Below are 22,286 nucleotides of genomic sequence, written 5' to 3'. Positions count from 1 at the left end.
CAACATGTCTAGGCTGCACTGGTCCAAAGAAAATGAGAATGTGTGTCAAGCTCAAAAAAAGAAAAAGAAAAACAAAAGTATCATGGCAAATTACACACTGCACCTATACATTTCAGTCAGTCCCTTACATGGCTTCAGAAGACTCAGAATACAGTCCTATTGACGGAATCAACTTTCTGCTAAAGCTAAACCTCTTTTTTTAATAAAATCATGAGGGTGGGTAAATTATGACAATTAAATGTTTTGTTCTCCCTGATATTGCTCAGAAAAATATATCTTATTCATGGAAAACACACTCTCTCTCTGTGTACCTGTGTTGGTCTGGGTGACGTTCCTCCATCTCGGGCTGGAGTCTGGGGCGACGGAGAGTTTCACCCTGAGGGTCTTACTGCTGCTGGGGGAGTGATTCACTGAGGAGTCCACCACCTCATATATAGTGTGCAGTAGACTGGTGATGTCCTGGACATAGAGAGGTAGAGAGGAAAAAGAAAACAGTAAATTAAGAGATCTTCACTGTCTTTTATATGCTTTGCAAGCCTGTACGTGATATATAAGATACATGCATTATTCATAATTCATACACGGGCATGTCCATAATAACGTGTTAATCAGAATCTCCATAGCCTCAGGGAGGGTAAACAGATGCTGACGGCAGTGGAGAGCACATTCACACGCAAACATGAAGCATGCTATACATCTGAGGCTATTTAGCAAGTGAAAATGAAATGTAAATGCAGAGCAACTATGAGGCTGAGGGAAACAGTGAGAAAGTGAGAGTAAAAGAAAGTGAAAAGTGAGAGATGCAGAGACAGGACAGAGACAGTGACACGGTGGAAGAAAAAAGACACAGAGCAACATCCATTAATATTTATTGTGTCCTGTTAGTGTTGTGTTGCTGGACTTTCCCATGACAAAAGACATCAGTCACTGTCTTTACTGCGCAGAGGTCTCAGACGTCTTACCTCTCTCGTGACCTTGCCGTTGTTATCGAAGTCGTAGAGGGTGAAAGTCCACTCCTGCCTGTTATCTTCTTCAACTGATACAGCGCACTCCAACTCCTGATTAATAAACAACAATGATAATAGTTGTTTTAGTAACACACTAGGGCTGCACGATATTGGAAAAAAATTACATTGCGATATTTTTTTCCCCAACGATATATATTGCGATATTGAGAGCCATAACTCCAGTCTAAAGACAATAATTACCATTCCATGATATTAATAATTTTACTAATAAGCAAGCTTCATTACAAGTGACAAAAAGGTCACTTAATATTTTATTCCAAAATTAGAACATTTCTGTAAACACAAAGCAGAACACATTTTTAAATAAAACAGCAGCTTTACACCAACCCCCTGATTGGTTTACAACAATATAACTTAAAATAAATATATTTTTTATAAAACAACTTAAGCATTTTGGTTCACAATCTTTTAAGTCAACTTTTCTTAGCCAAAGTAAAACAGTGTTGGTGTTGGTCACCATAATCATATGAAATAAACAAAATGATATAAAGCTTTAATATATTTTGTATTAAATCTTCTAATCAGATTAGAGAACATGTTTCTGTAAACAGAAAAGCCGAACACATTTAAACAGCAGCTTTACCGCCTCTGTCAGCGTCACCACTCCCACCACGCGCATCAAGAGCTGAGGGAGCACCAAAAAAATAGCCTAATGAAAAATCTATAATTCTAATGCCGATATTATTATAGATACAGACCTCCCAAGTCTACCGGAAGTTCCGGGACTTTCCCGCATATTGATAGCGGCTCACTGATGGCCCGCGAATTAGTTAAAATCTCCGGAATCTAGAGCGAGCGCGCCCGCGAGACGTGCTCCAAACCGCGCAGCGCGTGCACGGCAGAGAGGCAGAGAGGGAGAGAGAGCAAGAGACCGCGCGCGTGCCTCATGAAGCGCGTAATATCTCCCGCTGGTGCTACTGTGCTACTACCCTTCACATCGCATGTTCCGACGATGTGACTATCGCTCACTCGCACATCGCGATGTCGATGTTAAAATCGAATATCGTTCAGCCCTATAACACACACATTCAAATAAAATTTTAAGCAGTCATTATTCCAGTCTTCAGTGTCACATGTCCCTTCAGAAATCATTCTAATATGCTGATTTGCTGCTCAAGAAACATTATTTATTATTATCAAAGGTTGTGCTGCTTAATATTTTTATGGAAACTGAAACTGTAATAAAAAAAGTATTCTTTATTGAATAGAAAGTTTTAAAAAACAGCATTTATTTGAATCTGAAATGTTTTGTAACATAATAAAATGTCTTCACACTTTGCAGCCACTTTGATTAATGCATTAGTCTTGTGTGTGTGTGATTAATATACATCTTCAAAAAAGAAAAGAAAAAAGACTAACCTTTTTTTAAAAGGTAGTGTATGCCCTACCCACTATGTATGTGTAGTGTATACTGACCTCAAACTGTAATTGTTTGTGTGGGCCGACGGTGGCAGAGCCTTCAGTGTCCTGCATTCTCTCTTCCACACTGCAGCTGTCAGTCTTCTCAGGGGGCAGAGCCACTGCAGGAGGACACATTCACATAATGTTGAGGAACTCTGAACTCAAGTAAGATATTTCATGTTTTTTAATTTAGTCAATAATGCTGTCCTCTTGGACCTATAATGACATCTTCTGTATGTAGAATCACACAAAAGCACAAATCTGTTCAGTTACAGATACTATTGTAGAAATGTGCAATTCATAATCAGCTATTTGAATAAATTATTCAAAAAGTGAACGATTCCAATAATGGGGTCAAGATAAACCCAGTAATATTTGGCTGGTCAAGTGATCCAATGGGTTTTCACAGACCACTGATATGTCTTTATCTAACGTTACTGTACATCATTTTAAACATTGTTCAAAAGTGATATTTATTTCGTAGTGCTTTTCTTTAATGAGGAAAATACTGAAATGCACCTTAAAAAAAAAAAAAAAAGTTATTGTGCATGTATGACAAAAAAGGGAAAGAGTTAAGTGAGAATGCAAGCACCTAGTTATTTTTTAATCCAACCATATCATCTACTGCAGTTCAGTCACAAACACAGTCACGCAGTCGTATAGTGTGGGACATCAAATAAATCACACTTTATACAAAATTTGCTATCTTATCCTCAATGTTAAACTCAGAAGTACATGTTCCTCTACACACTTTGTTAGAGACTGGGAAGGCATTAATTGACATGTGGCACACACATTGCTCATGCCCAAATTTCAATTCAGTGCCATTTTTTTTTGTGCAAAGGCAGTGCTTTCACAATGGATCGCCTGAAAACATCTTTACAAGCGAGCCAACAACAACAACAATGGTGTGAAAAAACTCTCTAAGATGTTTAGGTAAGATGATGAAGAATTGAGAGGAACCAAGACAGCAGATGTAAATGTAAGCAGTTTAAATCAAAACACAATGTGGTAGTTTCGACATCAATTACATTAAACAGCACTGGTTTCTTACATGTAACTCTGACATGCCAAGTTTAAGTACAACTTGGGTTCTTTGGCTTAAGGCAAGATTTTCAGTCAATAACCACTTTGAATATTGGTCTGTATAGCTATTGTACATTTTTGAATATAGTCATATGAGGTTAGGTTTGTGGTGCATTTTTACAGGGGGAAAAATGTCATACAGGTTTAACCAAAAGACGTCATCATTTTTGGGTGCACTATCCCTTTAAGAGCAGACTTCGGGAAATCAGCTATATGCCTGGATAAAGCTGTATAAATGCTTAAATAGACTAACTTCTGCCATCACAACCTAAGGCTAGACTTCAGAGACATGCTGGTATCCTAATTGTGTCTATGTCTGAAAACACAAGCAAATTTAAAGTGAGAAAGACAGAGTCTAACAGTGGCCCGTTCTGAAGTAGAGAATGCCTGTCAGGATTAATCCTGAACTCAATACCCAAATTTCAGAGGCAGTTTGTCTCTTTGTGTACTGTGGGTAATAAGACGGAGATGTTTTAAACGAGAGCAGATCTAACGCAGCTCAGTGAGGACACGGCTCAGCACCAGGCTGGGTCCTGCAGGCTAAATCCTCCCCCCTGCCCCAAATCCCTGTGCTTTGAAGTTCCATTCTCAAACCTTTTGGCCCAGGATCAGTCCGTCTGTAAAACAGAATCTCTAATTAATTAAGCAAAGTCAAATCTGAAACAGTGTTTGTTGTACGAGCCAAAAGGATAGGCAGACACAACAGTATCTCTCTCTGTCTTCTCTCTCACTCATTCACTTCTCCTCCGCTGATCCGCTCAGATCAAAGAGGACCTGTCTTGTCCCTCTGCAGCGAGAGGCAAGGGAGGATGAAAAAAGAAAAGAAAAGCACCAGAGGATGAGAGCAGTCGTACCCGGGGAGCTTTTACAGGTTTTTTGGAGGGAAACAGCGTCAGATCAGGGCTTTTGATCAGGGCCAGAAACTCAAAGGCAACGCTGAGCTCCAGGGCCAAAGCCTGCTTGCCAGCCAGCTCACAATATACAGGAGCTGTTTATCTAGAGGACTAACAAATGGTCACAAAAAAACTACACACACACACCATACACACAAAGGAAGTGCTAACTCTCACAGCAGTGGTCAAAGTCCTGCCCCACAGAGTGATGAGACAGCCAAACCCGCAACAGAGCACTGGTGACGGAGCTTAAATACAGCGCTATACAACACAGAGGACAGCTTGGCGGCGTCCCAAACGTGGCTTTGAATCTAAAGGTTCACCTGGAGTTCACAATAAACTGTGAGGTGACTGAAGCCGAGTGTGTTTCCTCAGCATGCATGTTTGATACAGGCTAAAGAGCAGTGAAACTTTAACTACAAGTTATCATTTCATGTTGCTGGGTAAAAAATACTAGGTAAAAAAAAAAAAAAAAAAAAACTTAGATAAGAACCTTGATCCCAATCAGATGTTTTCATTACAACAAATTCAGTTGGAAAACCGTGTCTTGTTGATACATTTTTTTTTTACACATTACTATGAGCTTAATTTGCAAATGATGACATCCTGACCAAGGATTGATGACAAATCCAGAAGGTTTGTGGTGAAACTACAAAACTAAAATCACTTGATCACATTTAATCAAGGAAGATTTAAAAACTTTTTATTTTCCACAAATGTAAACACACTAGCCTAGTTTACAAATTAAACTAATATCTCACGTATGTCTGTGTATATACCATGTGATGTTATAGACGCATATGATTAACAAAAAATTGCATCACTTTTTGTTTTACACTTTTACAGATCCAATAAAAAATGTGCCAGATCCAATTCCAGAGGTAACAGATCCAGTACAATTTAACTCCTGACTATGAGGCAACCATAACACCACAAACACCTTAGCCAATCACATCTCTCCTCGACTCACCTTTGACCCATACAGATATGAGCGGACCACTTTCAAGCACACGAGCTGTAAATGTTGCACAGCAATCTGACTTTGCTGTAGCCTTTTGATCAATCAAATGATTCAATAAACATCACAAGAAAAGAATCATTATGTGCCAACACTGTGACTTCAACCAAAACTTTTTCTTCTCATCACCATAGTGATAATATAGTATTTAATCCAGGGGGAGAAATAATGAAACTGCTCTTTATATGCAAGAGAACATCAGTTGTTAAGAGGATATAGTGAGATAGTTTACCTTCTAAACGATAATGTTCATCGCTGATGCCCTCAGCATAACCTTCATCCAGTGGGTCCTGCAGAGACAGAAAGGAGGAGAGCGTTAGGCCTCTTCAAAAGAACAAAATTATAATATGACACTTCTCAGATTAGAAAGAATGCCAAACTAATGCAATTTGAAACAACAAATGAACATATACATATGTTGGTGTTTTTGTGCAATTTGTATTATGAAGACAGGAAATTGATGACAGGACATGATGCAGGCTGGATTAAATTTGCATCCCCCACACGAGCACCTCAGCATGGGTGCGAACCGCTAGACAACACCTCCAAAGACTAGATGGATGACATCACAGATTGAGTGAAAAACCTAGAGTAATACTGGAAGTGTCTCATCTAACATATTAAACCATATTCTACCATACAACACACACACAAGCAGCAGTCTACAACATTTCTGTCATCTTCCAAACCAGCAATCAGTCTAGAAGAAGACTATTGTCTCAACACACCTGCTACCTTTGTCTCATTTTAACACTCCAGCTGTCTGGATACTAACAATTAATTTCTCTGGCCCAAAGACTGACCCGATAGCATCCGCTGAAGCTCTGCAGCTGCATGTGTGACTGTACATGCTGTTTTTCTGCCAATGAGGGAATGCTTTATCTTCATCCACACTAGACAAGCACACTAAATGTCTTGCTGTAGTGCCTCCAGCCATGCACTGGCCGCTAGAGACACAAAGCCGCGCACACAAACACACGTTCACCATAATGCTCGAGAGGTTAGCCAACAGCATGCGAGGGGAATGCGCTAATTATGCGTTGTCTGGATGATGGATGGGATGTATTATAAATATGACTTCTTTTCAGTTGGTTGAAATGAGAACCAGTCAGCAGAATTTCTCCTACTATTTCTCTTTAACATTCAAGGTCAAGTTTGGCTAAAGCACTACTTGGCCCTTTCAAATGAATGTGCTGTGTTTGAGAGTGTGGATATGTGTTGTTACGCAGGACATTGAGGGCTGTGAGAAACTCACTAATCCCTGAACTTCACCTCTAAGTGGCGTTTAGCACAATCACTGTGGCGTCTGTCCGCCCCTCTCAGTCACTCTTAAAAAGCTCTATAGAGTCCACCAGTCTCCACCATATTAAAACCTCTTTCGGCTTCTGTTTTCCCACCCCCACCCTACTATAGGTGAAACCATCTTGCACAGCCCTTACAATAATACAAATAACAAAATTAAATTATATTTAATAATAATTACATTTTGGATTTCACAAGCACAAGGATGTTTCACAATGCATTACAAAAACAATCAAAAATTATTAGAAACATAACAATGAACAAATGAATGAAAATCTTTAATTAGAGTTTTAGAAATACAGAGAGATTAATTTCTTAGATATTGGTAAGACCTGAGAGTGTGAGTACATATAGGAATGAATAGGAATATATAGGAATAGGAATATATATATATAGGAATGAAAAATAAATACAAATAATAAATTAAAATTAAATTAAAATTAAATACATAATAATAATAATACATTTTGAATGAATTATTATTAAATAAGTTGTGAATAATTATCATTATTGTATATAAACTATTACATAAAAATGTTACACTTATTAAAATATAAAAAAACATATACTACTACCCACACCATGGTTTACCCTGGTACATGTCCATGTTACTTTTTAGATCCAGTCACCTTTCAAGCAAATAGTGGAGTGTGTCACTACATGGCACATGGATACATTGTACTACAGTGACCTTGACTACTGAAACAGTCTTTTTTAAATGACATGTTTTTGTACACTTACCAGATAAAATCACTGGTTAATTGGCTGTGGAGAGTGTAATCAATAGAGGGTGATCTCTCTTCAGCGGTGTAATGAGAGGCTGAAGTGGGATCTTTACACACTCAGTGCGTGTGAGGGTGACCATGTGCTTTAGGTCACTAATGTATGGAGACTAAGTGCCATTTATAGCGCAATTGAAAACTCACTGAGAAAAAAAAGGGACAGAGTTTGCGTGCGAAGAGTAAGAGAGAAGGAAAGAGGATTTGATTAAAATAATTATCTTGTAATTTCACAGATAAAGTCTTGTAAGCAGGGGTGGGCGATCTGACCAAAATCTTAACACTGCATAGTCTTCAGTGTGTAAATTAAAGCTGCAGTCGGCAAGTCTGGCACATTGAGGGGACTTTTTGAAAATATTTTGAATGTTTAGAACTCTCATGCCCCTCCCCCACTACCGCGAGCACCCTCCCATAGAGTTTGTGTACCAGATTTTCTGTGAACGTGGCCGTCTCTTCAGCATCGAAGCATAATTTTATTTTCTTTGGTTGTTTTGGACCTCCTAGCTCTGGTTGTTAACTGAGGAATTGAAAACTTGTTAGTAGATTTTCTCTCCGCCATCACGCTTCGTACAATCCAACACACCTGCGAACTTCAGGCGTGCACAAACTGTGATTGACAGTCAGATCTCACACCGCCCTGCGTTAACTGGACCAGAAGAACCGGGAGCGGTGGGTTTTTGCAAAACAAATAACACGCTCCATGTGGAGGTAGAAGCACGTTTTTTTTCCTAAAACCGGCTGATCTATTTATGTTGTAGCATAGTGTCGGTTTAGTGAATATGATCAAAAAATCTTGCCGACTTCAGCTTTAAACATACATTTATTCTTATTAAGATTTATGCTTATTTATGCTCTGGCAGTGCGCGACCTGCGTTTTCATGTGTTTTGGAGGAGGCGTGGATTTGGAGACGCTCAAGGGAGAGATCTAATGCTTTCAATGCTAGCTTGCTATTGCTAGCTTCTCCAATATTGCCTACCCTAATAAAGAGACAGCAGCAGGTTTATTATGCTACTGTCACGTTAAGACCGAATGCAAGGATCCAATGTACTCATGTGTTTTCTTTCTCAACTGTTTATGTTCACTGAAGACATAAATGATGGTGTTTATGAGGACACTTGCAAAGGCGGGCATTTTGACACATTAGTATGTGTCTTTAACTGCTCAAGCCTAATTAGGTGGCAAAAAGAACTGTTCGGTATCAGTACCCACATGTTCTATGAGCAGCGGCTTCATGTGAGGGCGTCTCTCAGACAGCGGCTCAGAAACCATCTTTCCGACAACGTACACACATTGGCTATAGCGAAATGAGTCCTCATTCAAATTAAAAGCTTTCATGACTATAAAGCACAGCAATGTCAGGTGAGTGTGTAACCACGATAGAGACAATAGTCTCTATCTCTATCGGTTGACAAATTTCTACAGATAAATAGTGTCTACCAGTATATTGCTCACCCCTACTTGTGAGTGACATTTTAAACAGAATGAAAAAAAATTCAAGAGAACTTGTGTCCTGTGAGAAACTCCTGATGTGAATACATTCATATCCATATTTGTTACTGTCTTGTGTTTATAAATGTTTATAACAGATGGAACAATGACAATTCTGCTGTGGGTATTTTGCCTCAGCAGCATCATGAAAAGGCCTGTGAAACATAAACAAGGGCTTCACTCAATCTGTGCCAGCAACCAGAAACTCTTTCCCAGACACCATGTTTCACACTCTGTGGAAAACCAACTAGATCTTTTTGTTTTAACGCGAGCCAAAACAGGAAAGAAGAGAAGTTTGAGTTCTTTACTACAAATGGATGGCCACAGAACTCAGTGCAACATTACTGATTTGCCATAACACATACATCAATCACACCATTGTGGTTTTTGTTGGCCCTGTTTTCAGTGGAATAAGCCTAAACGAATCTTTCAATATGAAATTACAAATACAAGAATGAAAAGTAAAACTAAGAGATACAGTTTAATGCCCGGAACACATTGTGCGATTTGTACAATCTTTCCCAGCTGAAAGAAGACCCATTTCTGTGGTCGTGGCTCCTAAACGGTGGTCCTACGTCATACAGTGAAAGAGGTTCAAAGACGACTGTTGTCACGGTTTTGTGACCAAAGATATCCTATGATCATTTTCTGACAGTGAAAAACAATGGACCAATGGAGCCAGATCATTAACTTGAGGGCGTTGAGATACCAATAAGTGTGTATATGCTTAATACTATAGACTTAATGTTCCTCTAAACAAAAAATTAAATAAATAAAAAGCAATTCTGAATTACTTAATCCTCAATAAATAAATACATTAATAAATGTAAGTTTGAAAAACTTGTATCTGTTTAAACTGTTTAACTGGTCCACAACAGAAAATACCACTTGGATAGTGCCTCCAAGCAGTTGGAGACTCCTGGGCTAGCTGTTTTTAACAAATAACCGCATCTTCTTGAGGGTAATTATTTGTGTGTAGCACACAGAAGTACAAAGTAGATGTTGGGTCTTGCCAGGTTAAACCTAGAAACACATTCAAACACTTTGCCAAGTGTCTGTAAGTGTATGCAATGGTGCAATGTCTGGACTGGCACATTAATATGCAAGGCCTATGAAAAAAAATACACAGGGAAAACTGCAAAGAGAAAGCCAGGTGGTTTCTCACCCAGGTTAAGTATGGGGATATGTGTCTTAATTAGATTACTCAAATGAATGTGGCCTTGTTCATTTTGTCATTAAGGTATGTGTGTGAATGCATGTACAGTATATGGGTAAGGGAGTGTTTGTGTGTGTTGTGGAAAGTCCCACACAAATCTGTCTTTATTTTCTGTTTGCTTGCCACGCCACAAGGGCTGATGGACAATTTACAGAGCTGATGACAGTTCTGCATGATCATGGGCCAGACGCACACGCACACATAAAACACACAGACAAGATCAGTCGCCAAGCCTTCACTACGCCATAGCCTTGGAACGTCATCAAACCCAGGAAAACTTAATTAAGACCATCGCCTCTCTCTCTGTCGCCTTCTCACTCCTTCTCTGTCACCTTCGGTTTCCACACTCACAGACCAGTCCTAATCATATTAAAACCAGGAATAAAACATGGAAGACTTCAGCACTGTGAACGGCAGCCAACCAGAACCACTCCATTTTTAAGACAATTTAAGCCTTCACAAATACACATGCACCTACAGGTGCCATATTTCACCAGCGAGACAATCAACCATGAACATAGTCACGAGCGCTGACGGAAAAAGACTTGCAACTGAATTCCTGATTAATCTTCTGTGTCTGTTATCTTGCTTAAGCATATACGGTTACATGCGCAGGATCTCTGGAGAGGGGATGTATATGCTAGCACAGCCCCCTGCACCGAGGGCACGGCAAAACCGGCCCTTGCTAGCTACGGGCCAATCCAAAAATGACTCCCTGTACTCCCCCCAGTACCCTACATACTTTCCTAAATGTGTGGATGAAAGCGTCTGGAGTGCAGTGACCTACATAAGCACTTCATACTTTATAATGAGCAGAACAGACAACCCAGACAACCTGAACTACTGACTGGAGTGTCAGTACTGCACTCTTAAAGGGACAGGCCACCCTAAACAAAATATATTCTGCCATAATTTACTAATGTCATTCCAAACCTGTATGAATTTCTTTCTTCTGTCTTTTCGATTTTTTTTTGTTTTGGAACATGCAATGAAAGTAAATGTTTTGAACCCCATTCAGTTTCATTGTATGCACACAAAAACATCCTTCAAAATATATTTTTTTATGTTCCACAGAAGAAAGAAAGTCATGAGTAAGAGTAAATGATGACAGACGTTTCGTTTTTGGGTGATATCCCGCACTGACCAATAAATAAGGTGATTGTCTTGCTGCTGTTCTTGAAATTTTGTGGGTGTCACACTCACCGATTAAGGTCGAGTATGCCATGCAAATGCCGCGCAGAGCAAATGGAGACAATTGTATAAGGATTCAAATCATGGAGTGACTTCACCCTGTGAATGTGTGTGATATGTAGCATATTTCTCCCTTCGGGGCTTGCCGTAGAAAGTATGTGTTCATGTGCGCCGAGAGCGCTTGTCAGCTTCAGAGAAAGAAAAAAAAGTACATTCTATAAACAGGTTGTTGACACAATTTTCCTTATTTAACTCTTCATTCAAGTTTAAGCGAATGCCAGGAAAGCACTCAGTTACACAGCGTTTAAGACAGACTTGTGTTTGTTAGATTGCAAACAATATAGCTCATCAGTTCTTTAGTGTGATCTGGAGGAGAGAAAGAGCATTGTTCACTGCCAATGCTATGATATCCCACCACATCCATGAGAAAGTCAATTGGGCCATTAACTCAGCAGTAGGGCTGCAAGATATTTGAAAAAAACTGACATTGCAATATTTATATATATATATATATATATATATATTGAGATACGAAAAAATAATTTGCACCCTGCCTAATTTTCTATACATCATGTATATGTATACATGTATATGTTGCTGATGAGAGATGTTGACGATTGCACTATGAACAGAGTAAAGTTAAATTAAGTCTCTGTTAAACCGCCTCCTTGTCATTACTTACCTCTAACTTATAACACTACAGAATGTATTAACTGAAAGCAATATAGACCAAAAAAGTAAATCCCTAAATAATGTTGTTGTTTTTTTAATTATGAATGCTTTGGCAAAAAAAATGGCGGGAGGGGAGTCTGCTTTTATGTCCACACCAATATCAAAATAAAACCTAAACCCTTTGATTTGGACTAAACACCACAACTGATCTGGTGTAGAGAACAGAGCAGAGCGATTTGCAGCAGATGGACTGTTAAAGATTTTAGCAAACAGTCTGTGTGTAAAACAGCAGTTGATTCAATGTTTCAAGCATTTTATAGTTATAAGTCATGTTAATCGTATAACCACCCTGGCACAAAATGCCCATTCCACGCATCCAGAATCCAAACACATCCTGCTAATTTACTGAATCACAGGTTTCTAAATCAAGGCAAGCTGCACAACAGAATGTAGTGGATGGTTGTGTTTGCAAATCCATACGTCTGTTCAGATGGTTAGCTGTCCTCCAACACAGGATGGAAAACATCACTTTTGTCTCAATACAGTCACACCTCTCATCAAACAGCCATAGTCGAAACAAGGGACAGATTAGAGAATACTCATTCAGCAGAGGAAGAAAGAGAGAATGAGCTGAGAAAGACAGTGACTACTTCAACCAAAACAGTGGTGAAGAAAAAGTAGAGTCGTAAACATTACTACATAAGCCCTCAAATAAACTTGTCATCACAGTCATATGATATTTCAAAACATATATAACATTCCTAGTAAATAAAATAAGCATCTTTCTGTCATCAACAAAATACTTTTGATGCAATGAACAGAACACATTTAGATAGAAAATGAATAAATATCACAGCAATCACACATCATTTATTTGTAGACTGTAAAAAATGTTTTGTCGGGTAACCCAAAAAACGTGTGTTTACAGTACGCACAACTAGTACATATGCCTTGACTTTTTTTCCACTAATTATTAGTTGACCCACAAGCTGTTGACCTTGGCCCGGGCCGTTGTTTAAAAGTAAAATAAAAAAATGAAAACAGAACAACAACAAACATCTGGAGATGCAACAATAGATGCCCATGTTGACAAGCGTTTGTGTGAGGGGGTTAAGAGATTCTCAAAACTAGTTTAAAATACATTTGTATTACTTATACCTTCTGGAGACAAATAGCACACTCCGGACAATGATGATACGTTATGCCTGTGTTTGTGAATGCTGTTAAATGGAATAAACATATCAGAAAACATAATTTTGCACATCCATGTGTTAAGTGTGTGAAGTATGTGTATGCATATACAGTGTAGGCTATAAGGCCATGTGAACAGGTCAGTTGTGTGGGGTTTATAGATGTTGAGTCTGACTAAGAAAGTGATTAGCAAAACACTGCTCAATACCAGCTACATTTGGCAGTCGCTGTGTTTGGAGTAACTGTTGTGTCTTGTATCCTCGAAACTGGTGATTAGACCGTAACCTTACATATGCATCTGTACAGTTCATGCTCTTTTTTTATATATTGTCTTTGCAAGGTGGACACAAATAAATCATTATGGTGTGTGTGTGGGCAGCTGCTTGTGTTCGTGTCTGTAGAGGCTCCTTAGTAATTTCTCAGATGAGATTAACATTGCAAACATTTCCTCACACATTACCTCATCCACATCAAAGTGCTCTATGCTTATGTCACCACACACTTACTGTCCACACACACACACATGCGCACACACACATGTGCGCGCACACACACACGCACATGCCTTTCTTACTCATATACCATGTCTCTATAGAGATATGGATATATCTACTAGTTACAGAGAGCTTAACAAATGCAGATTTATTCAACGGGATGTAAGCATGATTGTGTTTATCAAGTAAGTTTGATCGTGTATTTTGAGCATTCAAAGACCATGAAATGACTTAACAAATGTAGTAGTTCATATTAAAACAAAAAAGTTGGGGCAGGATGTGGGCGGTTCCTCTTTCTTAACGAAGAATATAGGCAGACATTACAAATACAGGAGCAAGGACGACACTTTTACATCCCAGCACAGACTATATAACTAAAACAACAGTCAGTATCACTGAAAGACTCAAGAGAAAGAGGTTGTTGGCAGAATAGTTAGTGAGAGATAAAAGCATCAATCTTATCACTTTGCAGGCAACAACAGGACACTTATTGAGCTAAAATGATGCAGTACTGGTGAGGCTATGCTCTCATTTACTAGAGACACCTTAAAAGCATGAAAGCTGCAGAGAGAGAGAGCGCTTTGAAGCACTGAAAATGAAGCAGCGCTCCCCGTTTGTTCTACTCTCTCTTCCCCTTAGGTGATCCCTCCTTTACCCTCTCCCCATTTCCCCTCTTCCTTTTCTTTTTAAAGGCAGAGAAAAGGAATAACTAAGCTGCCCCAAAAATACAGAGAGAGACTTTTCAAACATTGTGTTTGAAACTCCAGCCTGTTCCTCTCTGAAGGACTTTAAACACCAGAGTAACAGAAAGCTGGAGATTTGTGGAAACAGCAAGTCAGAGATTTATCAAATCCTTCAATATGACTATTTCATAAGTACTTTAAACTCAGATATATACCAATACAATTATGAATTAAACATGGTAACAAAACAAAACAAAAATGTCCTGCTATTTCTTATTACTGTCTCTTAAAAACTGATAAGCTAACAAATACAAAACAATTATCAAAGAAATTTGGGATCAGTATGATCTTCATGTTTTTGAAATAAATAAGTATCTTATGATCACCAAGATTGCATGAATTTGATTAAAAATAATAATATATTAAAATCATTACTTGTTTCCTATTTGAATATATTTTAAAACATAATTTATTCCTGTGATGGCAAAACTAAATTTTCAGCATTATTACTTTAGTCACATGATCCTTCAGAAAGATGCTGATTTGCGTCTCCAGAAACTTTTCTAATTATAATCAATGTTAAAAAACAGTTGTGGTGATACAAAAAAATTTTTTTACCTGTGATACAATTTGAGGATTTTAAATATGTTTGTAAATATACATACTAGTAAATGTTTATTTGCAGACAGCAAATCAAGTATCTCATTCTTCCCCTTTGAAGTACGGAAGAAACATAAATGTGTCAGAGCAGCAGCTGAATAAATAGGGGTGTTGAAGAGGTTGGAATAACACTGTCCTGAGCTCTGCTGCTTGTGCCTGTGTGTATGTGTGTTTAAGGAAATTTGGAAAACACAGCCCAATTCTCAGCTGTTAATCCTGGCAACTCAGTCCACACATTCCCACCATGCACTTTGATCTCTAGAGCACATCCGGATAGACGTGCTTTAATGCACAACACACACACACACACTTTCTCTCTCTTGATGCACCTAGCCAGGTGCCATCCTAGCCTCCAGCCCACCCCCATGACACACATACCTGAACACTATTTTTACACACATACTTACATGCATGCATTACTCACAGTTAAATGGAAAAACACATACAAAACATGGGGCAAACCATTTAAATCGCCTACAACTGAGATGACTGCAATGCTTTCCATGTGTACTTACAAGCCAGCATTGCATGTCTACTAACCAAGAGTAACTCGAGAGGAAAGTCTAGTCACCTCAAAGCCTGCTTTCAAGATCCACATCTCTTTAAAGGTTATCCCAACATAGATGCCGTGCATAAGCTGATATTGACAGTCAATGCATTTAAATAGTTTAATTTCAGTATAATCTGTCTTTTTAAAATGTAATACCAGCACTTAAACTCACCTAAAATAGCGCCAGTACGTCTCTTATTAAGTTTCTTACTAACAGACCTAGATAATGTGATTGTAGTTCCGCTTTGCCCAGCATTTATACATTTTAATGAGACTACAATTGGCCTTGACGTTAAGTTTGCGGCCACTAAGAATTTTTTTATAATTAATAGTTTTATTCAGCAAATCGATCAAATGTGACAGTAAATACTTTTACAATGTTGTTAAAAAATCTTATTTGAAATAAATTATTTACTTTTGAACCTTCTAATCATCCAAAAAAAAAAATGGGGGGGGGGGGGGGGGATTGGGGGGTTATGTTTCCCCCATGAGGACCAAAAAAAAGATGAGTAACCAAAAATGACTGGTATTACTATCCTATCCATGTGGGGACATTTGGTCCTCCTACCGTAGAGTTAACCCGGTACACATACTGTACACATACACACAAAGTATGGAAAGGAAATGTGCTAAATGTTTTATTTCCTCAGTTCTGAACAGACAGATATGTTTCAGGATGTAAGAAAAATGGAGTGAGTTCAGTCTGGAGCAGTGATGTTAACATTAAACATTGTCAAATACTTGATAGAGTAGATGACAGAGTAGATGACAGAGCAGCCACCAGCAGGTCCCTTTACTAGTCTGGTCCTGGAAGAACTCTGTTCCCCTCCTCCCTTCTTGTCTCTTATTCTATTTTCCTTTCTCATAGGAGCCCCTCAACAGCCCTACACTGGAGCCAGGTGCTGTCTCACTCCCCGGAGGCACCCTCTTCCCTTTTCTTTCTCTTTTAGACAGAAAAAAAAACATGGCTTTTCTCTTCCGCCCCCACCCTCTGTCTTTCAATCTCTTTCTGTCATCCTTTCTTAACCAGCCCTGGAGAGACATGGTAAAGCTGACGTCTAGAACAGAAAGAGAAAAAAGTCTAATGGTAAGTGTGTGACAACCACACTTGAAGCTTAAAGTGAAAGAAATACTTTGGATATTGTGAAGGGAATAAAAGAGACAAAGGAATATAGTGCATACACTGTCAGTCTTTGTGCCACAATAAAGAAAACTCTGAAGTAAAGACAGCTAGAAAAAGAAAAAGTGTGCATGTTGTCTGGGAGGGTTTAAATAGTGATCTTTGGAATCCCAAAATTTTCCCCAAAAGTTCTGAAATTCCTGAAGAAATTATTTTTAGAATTACAGTGCTCTGTTTGATCTGGGCTTCAAAGTGTTTGGTCCCTGAGCGATACTACACAGAGTGATACAGAATGCTTTCAAAGTCATGATCAAGCCTGGTTTATAGTTGACCTATTGGCCGCTTTTGACTGTGGCAGAGATTATGTTTAAAGCTGTGATGTCTGGTTTGCCCTAGTTTAGAACTGCTGTGCCAACTGGTTTCAGAGTGGTTTTCAAAAGCCACATTTCAAAGCAGTAACATCGTCTGGTCTTGGCACTTTGATTCTGACTGATTTTAGAGCTATGATGTTGAGTTTCTTCTTTGATAGTGTAATTCGGACAGGTTTTAGCGCTGTGGTGCTAACTTTTTTAAGAAGGTCTGGTCTCTAAATGTTTACTATAATAGCTGAGGTTTACTACAGCTTGGTAATGGGACTAACACACATAAACACGACTGTAAGCCCAACAATGATAAAAGCTGCACCACATAACAGAACACCAATCAATCAGTTTTAAAGGAACAAGAGCATCACTGCAATAACTTTAGACCAGAATACAAAAAGTGAAACAGTAGGCCTGAAACGCTGCATAAAGAGCACAGGAAATGATGGAGCTAGACTTTAATTTTACATTCCCACATGAGAACCAGAGCTCAACCTGCTAACATCTAGGCCACAAATTTGACCCTCACCTCTTTTTGGACAAGTCCTTATAGTGTAATTTACAAAAAGGCACAGGAGTGGACCAATGCAATGGAAAATGGGCAGTTCTACATAAGAAAGTCGTGTGTGTGAAGGCTAGTTAACACAGCACAACACAAACACACTCATCAAACAGATTCCTGACTCCGACTCCCCACCATCCATACCATCTGAACCACATTAACAACACAGACACACACAACTGTCCACACAGCTGCTATAAATAAATAACTCTCCAGGTAGCCTCTATTAGTCCCAGTATCAGCCTGCTTTTATGAGTGAGGTTTATGCTTTCTTCATGCTCAGAGAGTGAGGTAATTCTTCTTCAACCAGTGCATGGCTTTTCTCAGTAAGAAAGAGAAATATTATATAAGTAGATTGTTTAACTTAAGTAATTGCGTTTGACAAGCTCATTTTATAATATATGTAGTATAGTATCAACATCATGCTTTTCAGTAAAAACACACTGATCCAATCAACATTTCTCACTAGAATAATAAAAATAATGGTTTTTTATAAAAAAACTATCTAATTGTTTAGAAAACAATTCTCAAATAGTTCACTTGCAATCTAAAAAGGGGGAACCAACAAAGGGATGCAAATGCTCCTTCCAGCTAAACCAGCCTCAAATTTCATCACTCCATAAAATATTAAACTGTTCTGGAGATTCTTTGTTATGTCAAAACAAAATAAGTATTTCAAAATAAATATTTATGATTTGAAACACCTTCTTGCCTTTTCTCTCATTCTTTCCTTCCAACACTCCATTATGCTTATGTGATTAAAAAGATTGTTCAAATGTTTGAATTCTTTCAGCATGAGGGATCCTTTCCCAGCCTGGACAAATCACTTCACACCAACTGGGAAAACACACACTCCTCAGTACTGCTATTGTTTCTTACACTCCTCATTAGTACATCAGAAGAAAAACAATCAGGTATTGTTGGACAATCCCTGGTTCTTATGCAGACTATCATATTGATGCAATGAAATGCAACGCAAATGTTAAAATAGAAAACTGAATGACTGTTTGGCTTTAAAGTTAAGTGAGGTGAAGTCCGAATACCTAAATAAACAACAGGTAAACCAATGAAGTCATTTCAGACTTTGTAACTGTTGTTCAGTGCATTATGATCTCTCCAGCTGCAATAAAACCTCCTTCTCACAGTAATAAACATCAAACTGTGTGAACTTTGTGCGTTCCGTGCACCATCAAATTGTCTCCCCTTTAAACCACAAGATTTAAAATCCACACTTCACAATTTTGTTGCAAAGTCTTTGTTTGCAGTGCAGTATTATGCATGCCATCTTACAAGCCAAATCACTGTTTATTGCCATTACTTTCTTAGTGACTTAGAAAAGAAATCGAATGCAGCATTTCTCCAGCAAATTCCTGATTCTGAAAGTTTGTGTTGTGTTTGGAAGTCCACATATGAGGATTGGGTTTTAAGAAGCTGTGGCTGTATTCTCCTGCTGTTTAATATTTCCTCTCTCTCTCTTTCTGTCACTCTCAGCATTTCTCGCTATCTCTCCAACCCTTAAAAAATGTCTTTCGAGACTCCACAACAGCCCTTGACCAAAAGAGGCTTACTCTGAGGTATTTCCAGAGGATTTCTCCTCTCCTAAACGACAGTGCTCTTATGTGTTTACTAGGATGCCAAATCTGAGACAGACTGGCCCTCCCTCCACCCCTCTCTCTACTTCACAATACAGCGCTGTCACCAGCCTGTCAGCCTGCAATGCTTTCAACCCGCCGTGATCTATTACCTACAGAGAGAACTTGCATCTGTTCCTAGCCCTCACACAGTTCTTCCCACCACGTTCAAATAAACCATTTACCCATGTGAGCCGCCAGTGAAAAGTTGACGCGCCTTTTGTCTAAACACGACTGCTATAACATTTTCCTTGTTGGGCAAATTCAAGATTCAAACACATAACTTTTTTGCTTGCAATAAAAAGACTTTAATATTCAAATATTTGAAAGAAATATACTTTCAAATTCATGTTCCGCCTTTAAGATCCCAAACGTATTTAGGCTATTTATTTACCCATTGATATTTCCCCTCAAAATGACAGCCTGAACCTGTCTGGAAACCTGACTTTTCCTCTTCCTATCATTCAAAGGAATAACAACACAAAATCTCCTCCTCTGGCTTCAAAGGCATCAGCAGCTGAAACCGTGGAGAGCGTTTTAACAGACATCATTAAAGGGAAACGTGTATTCAGAGAGTGTTTCTCCTTTAATCACGGCTGGTAATAACGCCGCTGGCTTTCATAGTTGGGCTCAAACTACAGAGTGTTTCCAGAGAGTAAACTATTGTTCTTGATGACGTCACAAAACAATGGCAAGATCGTTTTCAAAGCGCGTGAATTGGGTGGTCTAGGCTAGCGCGTGTGGCCTCGAAACAACGATCACACTGCAACGCGAATATCACCTACAACCGAATACGGGTAGCTGTCATGTATTATTACCATTAACTTTTAACTTCTATTCAACATCGACATTCAAAATGTACACTCGCGCAAAGAAAAATGAACTAAAACCATTTTAAGTGGTCTTGTGATATAATAAATTCATTTTAAAATGACAAATATTCAATTTAGTTTCTCAATTAATTTGAGGTCATTAGCCCATTAGGATACAGAATTGGAATTCTTTGTTTAACATAATTTTAGATCAATTATAACACAGCACGTCACATCGCAGGACACCGCTAAAACTGCTCGCCATATCATTGTCAACTACCCATAAGCAATTCATGTAGATCAACAGAAAGAAAAATACTTTTATTGCGACAGTTGTAAAACAACATGTCTTTATCACAACAAAACAAAGTTTTTGATCAGTTAAAATACGAACTTTCAACTGCAAACAGCTCCGTTCCTTGCTTCAAAGTGCGCAACGTTTCTCCATAAAACTTAATACCCAAACATGATTCGCGTGTCTTTAAATGCAATGAAGGGCGAAGGCGAAGCGCAAAGGTCACTTAGTCCAACTTTCTGAAACTCCAAAATCTTCCCACGTGTGATAAAGAAGTTATTAAGCCGTTGACGTACCCGTGGAGACAGTCCGCAGGTATTTTTCTGCTGGCAGTCCTGCTGTTGTACACGAGAGCTCGAGCAGTAATACTTCTGCTTAACCATCCAGTCATCCAGTCCTTTCCTCGCCAAACATGCGTTAACTACAAAACTATCGCCTAAACATCAAGAAAACACAATTTGTTTAAAACTATTACAGTGTACGTACCAGTTAAACAGTTTTCAAAATTAGTTTCTAACGCTTTTCTTTTTTGTTTTCGCCAAATGTTTAACGGTGCTGCTTTGTTTTATCAATCAAATCAATCAAATCAAAAGCATTATTATTTTTATAATGAATAAGTGTACTCACCTTCAGGACTCTCCCTCGCTTTACAAATAGCAGCTTTGAAAAGTAAAAAGATGTCGTATAAATGTAAGCTATTATTCGAAAGAACTAAGTGCTTTAAAATCAAAGACTTGCTCCACAACACCAAAGAGATGCCGTCTTACCATGTTTGGAATGAAGTTTACCCATTTCTCTGCATCGGAGAGCAATTGAGAAACATCAGAAATGAAAAACAATCCAGAAGGAATGCGATATTTGTGAGCGTCCGTAAAGAAGAGCGCGCGGGCTCCGTACACATCCAGCAGCGGCGGAGGATCGAGTGATCTGCAGCTCCAGCGGACGAGACGAGAGGCGCTCCAGCCACTCAGCGAGCGTGATTGACGCCTCGCGCAGGCCGCCTCTCCTTCCGTCTGATTGGACCGAGGCGGCACATGAAAGGGAAGCGGGATTCTTTTGGAGTCTCCAAATATAAAAAGAGCAGCGCAAAGCCCCCCGTGGGCGCCATGGGCAGGAAGGACGTCAGCTAAACACGTCCAGCCGAGCGGACAGCAATCGCTGGTTTGGACAAGAGCTGCATAACATTAAAGAGTGAAAAACGATTGACTGGATGAACTGTAAAGTAGACTCTAGGCACAATTAGCTTGAAACTTTACTACAATGTTTAGGCTAGATGCAGAAAACTCAAATGTATTAAATAATTCAAAAGTATTGAAATTCAAATGAAAAAGTAAATATGGAAATGTAGGTGATATATGACATTCAAAGACTATTTAGGGAGAAGAACTACAACAACTTTAGCTTCTCCAATCCCTAATACTGTGACTTTCCCTCTCCACAGCACATTAAGAAGCCACAGCTTGACACCGGAACATGCAGGTTACACCACTGACACCAAGAGAGGGAAGAAAGGAACAGAAGTCATCTCTCATACAAATCAGCAGCATAAGATGATACTTTCTCTGCAGCACAATGTTCTACAGATGACAAACGCACAGCATGTGTTTGTGGTGAAGCTCACCATGCTTTTAGGCAGTGGCGTAGGTTTGATTTTGAAATTGGTGGGGACGGGGACATATATTTTAAGGTTTGATCGGAATTATTGCTAGGGATATATCAGTGTCACTGGATATTGGTAGGGACACGTCCCTAGCGTCCCTACTAAATTCTACGCCCCTGCTTTTAGGAAACCCATTTCTTTGATTCTAACTTGTCTACTGGCAATGGCATCATTTCATTGTTTAAAATGGA

The 22,286-nt window shown here is 38.9% G+C and overlaps 1 protein-coding gene across 2 annotated transcripts in view; it reads right to left on the bottom strand.

The window, feature by feature from the left end:
* Positions 1-22,286, bottom strand: part of nkd1 (NKD inhibitor of WNT signaling pathway 1) — a 53,362-nt gene that overhangs the window by 2,569 nt on the left and 28,507 nt on the right. For both annotated transcript variants that reach the window (XM_079639584.1, XM_079639583.1), the window contains exons 3-9: positions 21,203-21,609; positions 21,063-21,095; positions 20,732-20,871; positions 5,659-5,716; positions 2,445-2,548; positions 963-1,058; positions 312-459 (exon numbers count right to left, since the gene is read on the bottom strand). In XM_079639584.1, coding sequence (XP_079495710.1) covers positions 312-459; positions 963-1,058; positions 2,445-2,548; positions 5,659-5,716; positions 20,732-20,871; positions 21,063-21,095; positions 21,203-21,227 — 604 coding nt within the window. In that variant the 5' untranslated portion in view covers positions 21,228-21,609. The remainder of the gene's footprint in view (positions 1-311; positions 460-962; positions 1,059-2,444; positions 2,549-5,658; positions 5,717-20,731; positions 20,872-21,062; positions 21,096-21,202; positions 21,610-22,286) is intronic.

This window comes from Phoxinus phoxinus (genome assembly GCF_949152265.1).
Source record: "Phoxinus phoxinus genome assembly, chromosome: 2".
Classification (NCBI taxonomy): Eukaryota; Metazoa; Chordata; class Actinopteri; order Cypriniformes; family Leuciscidae; genus Phoxinus; species Phoxinus phoxinus.
The sequence above is the reverse complement of the archived record's forward strand: the minus strand, read 5'-3'. Positions and strand labels throughout refer to the sequence as shown.